Genomic DNA, 9,351 nt, shown 5'->3' with positions numbered 1-9,351 from the left:
CGATGATGACGATGATGATTGTAGAGTGCGCACCTTCGTACTGCACGATGATGACGATGATGATTGTAGAGTGCGCACCTTCGTACTGCACGATGATGACGATGATGATTGTAGAGTGCGCACCTTCGTACTGCACGATGATGACGATGGTGATTGTAGAGTGCGCACCTTCGTACTGCACGATGATGACGATGGTGATTGTAGAGTGCGCACCTTCGTACTGCACGATGATGACGATGATGATTGTAGAGTGCGCACCTTCGTACTGCACGATGATGACGATGGTGATTGTAGAGTGCGCACCTTCGTACTGCACGATGATGACGATGGTGATTGTAGAGTGCGCACCTTCGTACTGCACGATGATGACGATGATGATTGTAGAGTGCGCACCTTCGTACTGCACGATGATGACGATGGTGATTGTAGAGTGCGCACCTTCGTACTGCACGATGATGACGATGGTGATTGTAGAGTGCGCACCTTCGTACTGCACGATGATGACGATGATGATTGTAGAGTGCGCACCTTCGTACTGCACGATGATGACGATGATGATTGTAGAGTGCGCACCTTCGTATTGCACGATGATGACGATGGTGATTGTAGAGTGCGCACCTTCGTACTGCACGATGATGACGATGATGATTGTAGAGTGCGCACCTTCGTATTGCACGATGATGACGATGGTGATTGTAGAGTGCGCACCTTCGTACTGCACGATGATGACGATGATGATTGTAGAGTGCGCACCTTCGTACTGCACGATGATGACGATGATGATTGTAGAGTGCGCACCTTCGTATTGCACGATGATGACGATGGTGATTGTAGAGTGCGCACCTTCGTACTGCACGATGATGACGATGATGATTGTAGAGTGCGCACCTTCGTATTGCACGATGATGACGATGGTGATTGTAGAGTGCGCACCTTCGTACTGCACGATGATGACGATGATGATTGTAGAGTGCGCACCTTCGTATTGCACGATGATGACGATGATGATTGTAGAGTGCGCACCTTCGTACTGCACGATGATGACGATGGTGATTGTAGAGTGCGCACCTTCGTACTGCACGATGATGACGATGGTGATTGTAGAGTGCGCACCTTCGTACTGCACGATGATGACGATGATGATTGTAGAGTGCGCACCTTCGTATTGCACGATGATGACGATGATGATTGTAGAGTGCGCACCTTCGTACTGCACGATGATGACGATGATGATTGTAGAGTGCGCACCTTCGTACTGCACGATGATGACGATGGTGATTGTAGAGTGCGCACCTTCGTACTGCACGATGATGACGATGATGATTGTAGAGTGCGCACCTTCGTACTGCACGATGATGACGATGATGATTGTAGAGTGCGCACCTTCGTACTGCACGATGATGACGATGATGATTGTAGAGTGCGCACCTTCGTACTGCACGATGATGACGATGGTGATTGTAGAGTGCGCACCTTCGTACTGCACGATGATGACGATGATGATTGTAGAGTGCGCACCTTCGTACTGCACGATGATGACGATGGTGATTGTAGAGTGCGCACCTTCGTACTGCACGATGATGACGATGATGATTGTAGAGTGCGCACCTTCGTACTGCACGATGATGACGATGATGATTGTAGAGTGCGCACCTTCGTACTGCACGATGATGACGATGGTGATTGTAGAGTGCGCACCTTCGTACTGCACGATGATGACGATGATGATTGTAGAGTGCGCACCTTCGTACTGCACGATGATGACGATGGTGATTGTAGAGTGCGCACCTTCGTACTGCACGATGATGACGATGATGATTGTAGAGTGCGCACCTTCGTACTGCACGATGATGACGATGGTGATTGTAGAGTGCGCACCTTCGTACTGCACGATGATGACGATGATGATTGTAGAGTGCGCACCTTCGTACTGCACGATGATGACGATGGTGATTGTAGAGTGCGCACCTTCGTACTGCACGATGATGACGATGATGATTGTAGAGTGCGCACCTTCGTACTGCACGATGATGACGATGGTGATTGTAGAGTGCGCACCTTCGTACTGCACGATGATGACGATGATGATTGTAGAGTGCGCACCTTCGTACTGCACGATGATGACGATGGTGATTGTAGAGTGCGCACCTTCGTACTGCACGATGATGACGATGATGATTGTAGAGTGCGCACCTTCGTACTGCACGATGATGACGATGGTGATTGTAGAGTGCGCACCTTCGTACTGCACGATGATGACGATGGTGATTGTAGAGTGCGCACCTTCGTACTGCACGATGATGACGATGATGATTGTAGAGTGCGCACCTTCGTATTGCACGATGATGACGATGGTGATTGTAGAGTGCGCACCTTCGTACTGCACGATGATGACGATGATGATTGTAGAGTGCGCACCTTCGTATTGCACGATGATGACGATGGTGATTGTAGAGTGCGCACCTTCGTACTGCACGATGATGACGATGATGATTGTAGAGTGCGCACCTTCGTACTGCACGATGAATCCGCCGCCGACGAGGGAGAAGTCGCTGGTGAAGAGGAGCCGCGCGTCGCCCTGGCCCGCGATCTCCCCGTAGCGCGACGCGTTCGTCCCACACAGCAACTCGCTCACGCCAGACGCAGGGATCGTGATCAGCAGCCTGCGGCACGCGGTGAGGATGACGACGACGATGATGACGATGATGGTGACGGTGATGATGATGGTGATGATGATGATGACGATCATGATGACAATGATGACGATCATGATGACAATGATGACGATTATGGCGGCGATGATAATGATGATGACGATGATGGTGATGATGACGATGATGGTGATGATAATGATGACGATGATGATGATGACGATGACGATTATGACGACGATGATGATGATGACGATGATGATGATGATGACGATGACGACGATGATGATGACAATGATGATGATCATGACGATGATCATGACGATGATGACGATGATGATGACGATGATGACAGTTATGAAGATAATGATGATGACGATGATCATAAAGATGACAATGACAATGATGACAGTTATGAAGATGATGATGAAAATGACGAGGATGATGAAAATGACGACGATGATGATGACGATGATCATGACGATGACGACGATGACAGCGATAATGACGGCAATGATGAAAGTGATGACAGCGATGATCATGAAGATGACAATCACGATGACAGTGATGATGTTGATGATGTTGGGTGAGTGGGTGAGTGAGTGAGTGGAGTTTGTGTGTTCTGTCCCCACGTTCTACATGGTGGACTTCCTCCGCCTTCTCACATTCGTTCACTTTCATTCACTCGTTCGTACTTTTAGTTTTTTCGGTAAAGTCACGTAGGTAAAAAATGAAATTAAAATTAATAAAAATAAATCACGACGTTTCGGAGGCAACACAAGTCTCCGTCATCAGGTGGGACCCTCACAGCCAGTGATACAGCACATCTGGCTGTGACGGTCCCACCTGATGACGGAGACTTGTGTTGCCTCCGAAACGTCGTGATTTATTTTTATTAATTTTAATTTCATTTTTTACCTACGTGACTTTACCGAAACAACTAAGAGTATGAATCCTTGCAGTCACGAAAGCTTCAAATCTAGAATTCACTCGTTCGCTTGTTGTGACACGTGAAAAAAATAAAAATTAGTTTTTACCCATTTCTGGCCGTGAAACAGGATGTGTTTAAGATGTTCAAACGCCAAATAGGAACTTTTTTGCAAGGAATCAAGTCTGTATTTGCCACGCACACGGCACTTTGGATGAACGTGGAAACAACCACGCTCTGACAAAACGTGGGCAGTGTGTAATTGTCCTACACCGGAGACAGCGGCCTTCTTTATGGCCTCACCACGAGTGTCGGAGCAGAGAACGACGCCAAAAGGCGAACAGCACAAGGGCAATGCCACCACGTCTCAGGGCATTGATGGCTCGGGGTGAGCAGCTACATCATGGGACAACGATAATACACATTCTTGGTTCTTTCGGTGAAGTCACGTAGAAGGGAAATAATAAAAAATAAAACGTAATATTATATTGTTTCATTTGTATTATTTTATTATTAAAACATAATATTAAATTATGTTTTATTTTTATTATTTTATTATTTCCCTTCTACGTGACTTTACCGAAAGAACCAATAATATTAAGCCCTGCAGTCACGAAAGCTTTAAATGGAAAACAAAAATACAAATACTGATGACGACGATGGTGATGCCGATGATGACGATGACGACGACGATGATGATGACGACTATGATGACGATTATGACGATGATGGTGACAACAACGATGACGACGACGACCATGACTGACGATTATGACGACGACGATCATGACAACAATCACGATTTTAATAATAATAGCTCAATTTGTAACGCGCGCAAAATTTGCGGATGTAATGGCCGCAACTCAGAGGTGCGGAGCCAAGCTCAGAGTCGCTCGAAAGCGCGTGGCTTGTAGAGGTGAGTTAGTAAGTGTCTCTTGAAGGAGGCGATTAAGGTGATGCTGCGAATGTGCAGAGGGATGACGGCGTTCCAGACTGTTGGGGCTGCCACCGAGAAGCGGCGCATAGACACGATGACCATCCTGGATCTTGGTATCAAGACGACGATGACAACGACGATGACGACGCACGTGGCCCGCTCACCTGTCGAAGATGCACGTCTCGTGCGGCTCCACCTGCAGGAGGGTGACCCTCAGGGTCACCGAGTCGAGGGGCCCCGCGGGGATGAGCCACTCGCAGCTGGCGTTGTTGGGGTACTGCCCGGGGTAGCCCACCGAGAAGACCTGCCCCGTCACGTCCTCCTCCAGCCCGCCGCATGGCGCCTGGGCACTCGTCGGCCCGAGCCAGCAGCTGCAGCAGCAGCAGATCCACGCCGCTGGGGGAGGGGGACAAAGCACGGGGGAGGTGGTGGTGGAGGTGGTGGTGGTGGGGAGGAATTAAAGCGACGAGATGTTAACGACCTCGCCCGGTGTACAGGAGGTCGTGGGTTCGATCCCGACCCTGACGCCTGCTGCTGTATATTTGGAGTTTGCGTGTCTCCCTCTCTCATCATCATCATCACGGTGGCTAGGAGATGTTAACTACCTCGCCTGGTACACAGGAGGTCGTGGGTTCGATCTCGACCCTGACGCCTGCTGCTGTATATTTGGAGTTTGCGTGTCTCTCTCTCCCCGTGGTGAGACGTTAACTACCTCGCCTGGTATACAGGAGGTCGTGGGTTCGATCTCGACCCTGACGCCTGCTGCTGTATATTTGGAGTTTGCGTGTCTCTCATCATCATCATCAACATCACGGTGGCTAGGAGATGTTAACTACCTCGCCTGGTATGCAGGAGATCGTCGGTTCGATCCCGACCCTGACGCCTGCTGCTGTATATTTCGAGTTTGCGTGTCTCTCTCTCTCATCATCATCATCACGGTGGCTAGGAGATGTTAACTACCTCGCCTGGTATACAAGAGGTCGTGGATTCGATCCCGACCCTGACGCCTGCTGCTGTATATTTGGAGTTTGCGCGTCTCTCTCTCTCCCCGTGGTCGCGTGGATTTTACTCCGGGTCTTCCGATGTTTTCCCCTCCGCGTTGATGACTCAACATCACCACGCGTTGACATGATTTGGCTGCTGCTATGAAGTCCACGTGATGATGATGACGATGATAAGCCGCCACTTGGCTGAGCGCTCACAACACACAAACGTCAAGTCCCAGAACTCACCGATCAACCGGTAGAGCGTCAGGGGATTCCCGCTGACGATGCGGTCCTTCATGCGGCTGAGCAACATCCTTGGCGAGAGTTCGACTCCTGGACGGACCCACGGACTCCTCGAGACGTCCACCACCACCCCCCCGGTCACCCCCCTCGCTGCTCCCCCCGTCCACCCCCAACGGAAGCTCACGGGGGGCGAGCGATGAGACGTGGACTTCGCCGCACAGCCTGGACACTGCTGGGTGTGGTGGAGCAGGGGAGGAGGATGGGGGGGGGGGGCTCCACTTTTCCATCATCGTGGCCGAGAGCTCTCAGCACCCCCCCTCCCACATCGATCCCCTCGGCCACTCCAAAGACGTCGGGCAAAGGTGGAGGAGGGAGGAGGGAGGGCGCGGGGGGGGGGGGGGAAGGAGTCATCACCGCCTCGAACGAGTCAACAACTTCACTAACAAAAACAACCTCTTCTTGGTTCTTTCAGTAAAGTCACGTAGAAGAGAAATAATAAAATAATAAAAATAAAACATAATAAAATAATTCTCACGACGTTTCGGCCACAACGCAAGCAGCCGTCCTCGGGTGAAGACCAGGTCTTCACCCGACAGACCTGAGGACGGCTGCTTGCGTTGTGGCAGAAACGTCGTGAGAATTGTTTTATTATGTTTTATTTTTATTATTTTATTATTTCCCATTCTACGTGACTTTACCGAAAGAACCAAGAAGATGAATCCCTGCAGTCACGAAAGAAACTTTACATCGAAATTTAACAAAAACAACTTCGCCTCGTCGATTTCTCGCCACTGGCGGTGGTCGAGGGGAGATCGGTGGGGTGGGGGGTGGGGTGAGGTGGGGGGGGATGTGGGGGGGGTGGGGATGCGGGACGATTGGGTGGGGGGATGGGGGGGTTGGGGGTGATGGGGTAGGGGGGATGGGGGGATGGGGGCGATTGGGTGGGGGGATGGGAGGAGATGGGGGGGATGTGGGGGGGGTGGGGATGGGGGACGATTGGGTGGGGGGATGGGGTAGGGGGATGGGGGGATGGGGGTGATGGGTTGGGGGGATGGGGGACGATTGGGTGGGGGGATGGGAGGGGATGGGGTGGGAGGGGTGGGGATGGAGGGGATGGAGTGGGGGGATGGGGGGACGATTGGGTGGGGGGGGGGGTGGCTATCATCTGACCTTGACCGATCCGTCTCGTCTGCAGGTCGAAGCGTCCTCCTGCAGCCCGGGCGGGCGGCACGCTGCATGTCCACCACTCGCCCGCTCCACCTAATGGGCTACTTTGAGTCACCCGCTCACTCACCCATTCGCCCCCCCCCCCCCCCCCCACGGGGGTTCGAGCCGTCTCCCTGCACGCTCAGCGCGTGGCACGTGTTGTCAGTCGCGTTTAAATCTGGATGGGGAAACTACTTTCTTTAGAAGTGATTTGCTTTTATGTTGTGGTGTTGCTATCCCCCCCCCCCTCCCGCATCTCCGATTAGCTCGGTAGGGTACGTACGGTGCAAAGAAAGTTTAACGCACATAAAAAAAAACTTTTTAAATCAAATTTTATTTTTTACCAGGTAAGGCCCACTGAGCTACATAGCTTTTTTAGAAGCGACCTGGCCACCACAAGTGATAGCCCAACGAAGTGGCTTACCGCGTGGACATTTATAGCAGCCAAATACGATTCGAAACGTGGAGGGGAAAACCCGGAGGGCCCGGAGAAAAATCCACTCGACCACGAGAACACGCAAACTCCAAACACACAGCAACAGCCGTCAGGGTTTGGTTCGAACCCACGACCTCCTGCAGACCAGACGAGGTAGTTAACATCTCCTAGCCACTGTGATGTTGATGAGAGAGAGAGAGACACGTAAACTCCAAACACACAGCAACAGCCGTCAGGATCGTGATCGAACCCACGACCTCCTGCATACCAGGCGAGGTAGTTAACATCTCCTAGCCACCGTGATGATGATGATGAGAGAGAGACACGCAGACTCATACAGCAGGCGTCAGGGTCGTGATCGAACCCACGACCTCCTGCATACCAGGCGAGGTAGTTAACATCTCCTAGCCACCGTGATGATGATGATGAGAGAGAGACACGCAGACTCATACAGCAGGTGTCACGATCGTGATCGAACCCACGACCTCCTGCAGGCCAGGCGAGGTAGTTAACATCTCCTAGCCACCGTGATGATGATGATGATGAGAGAGAGACACGCAGACTCATACAGCAGGTGTCACGATCGTGATCGAACCCACGACCTCCTGCAGGCCAGGCGAGGTTGTTTCTTTTTGTTTGCATTTTGACTGCTTATGTTGTGGTTATTGCAAACATGAAACCTTGTATAAAGGTGTCAGTTTTGTACCAGTTTAAAAGGTAAAAACCTACTACTATATTTTGCCCCTGGTAAAGGAAGTCTCATAGTGTACCAGGCGAGGTAGTTAACATCTCCTAGCCATTTCGATTTAAAGCTTTCGTGACTGCAGGGATTCATCTTCTTGGTTCTTTCGGTAAAGTCACGTAGAATGGAAATAATAAAATAATACAAATAAAACATAATAAAACAATTCTCACGACGTTTCGGCCACAACGCAAGCAGCCGTCCTCAGGTGAAGAACAGGTCTGTCGAGAAGATGATTGACCATTCAGACTCTGTCTTCTCGACAGACCTGTTCTTCACCTGAGGACGGCTGCTTGCGTTGTGGCCGAAACGTCGTGAGACTTGTATTTTATTATGTTTTATTTTTATTATTTTATTATTTCCATTCTACGTGACTTTACCGAAACAACCAAGAAGATGAATCTCCTAGCCACCGCGGCGAGCACACACACGCACCGTGCTAATGGGGGAGGTGCGATGCTCATGGGGACGCTTCCGAGGAAGAGACGCGCGCGCTCCCAATCGAGCACTCCCGGCTCTTGCCAAATCGCAGCGCGCGCACGCACAGGCGCCACCAGTACCGAGTCGTTCTTCCTTGGCTGCTGCTGTTGTTGTTGTTGCTGTTGTTGTTGCTGTTGTTGCTTCGTGAGATATCGCGGATTCTCCATGTGCGCGAGGGGGAGGGCGAGAGGGGGAACGAGAGAATGGGGCGAGAGGAGAGAGAGGGGGGGCGAGAGGAGGGGAAGGGGGCGAGAGGGGGGAGGGCGAAGGGGGGGGGGGTAGTGGGGAGGGCGGCGAGAGGGGGGGAGCGAGACAGAGGAGGGCGAGAGGGGGGGGGGCGAGAAAGGGGGGGGGCGAGAGAAGAGTGGGGGGGGGCGAGAGAGGGGAGAGCGAGAGAGGGGGCGAGAGAGGGGGCAGGGGGCGAGAGGGGGGGGTAGCGGGGGGGGGGGCGAGAGGGGGGGAGAGAGAGGGGGAGGGCGAGAGGGGGGGGCGAGAAAGGGGGGGGGGCGAGAGAAAAGAGGGGGGGCGAGAGGGGGGGGGGGGGGGCGAGAGGAGAGGGTGGGGGGGGGGCGAGAGCAGAGGGCGCTCCTGTAGCTGAGAGTGCCTTGCGGAATGTCCCTGTCTCCTCTCTCCCGCGGGGTCCCTCTTGAGCAGCAAGAGAGAGCGGCCCTCGAATTATCCCAATCGATTGGCAGCTAACGGCACGCAAGGCACCAACACAGACAAAGATGCCCCGTGTAGC

General features: G+C 52.2%; 1 protein-coding gene across 1 annotated transcript in view; it reads right to left on the bottom strand.

Moving 5' to 3' along the window:
• LOC133357074 (fibropellin-3-like) overlaps positions 1-5,906 on the bottom strand; it is a 29,776-nt gene extending 23,870 nt beyond the window's left edge. The window contains exons 1-3 of the mRNA XM_061574847.1: positions 5,749-5,906; positions 4,681-4,912; positions 2,509-2,663 (exon numbers count right to left, since the gene is read on the bottom strand). Coding sequence (XP_061430831.1) covers positions 2,509-2,663; positions 4,681-4,912; positions 5,749-5,815 — 454 coding nt within the window. The 5' untranslated portion in view covers positions 5,816-5,906. The remainder of the gene's footprint in view (positions 1-2,508; positions 2,664-4,680; positions 4,913-5,748) is intronic.
• Positions 5,907-9,351: the final 3,445 nt, after the last annotated feature.

Source organism: Lethenteron reissneri, chromosome 56 (genome assembly GCF_015708825.2).
Source record: "Lethenteron reissneri isolate LAM-NWPU_2019-01 chromosome 56, ASM1570882v1, whole genome shotgun sequence".
Classification (NCBI taxonomy): domain Eukaryota; kingdom Metazoa; phylum Chordata; class Hyperoartia; order Petromyzontiformes; family Petromyzontidae; genus Lethenteron; species Lethenteron reissneri.
The sequence above is the reverse complement of the archived record's forward strand: the minus strand, read 5'-3'. Positions and strand labels throughout refer to the sequence as shown.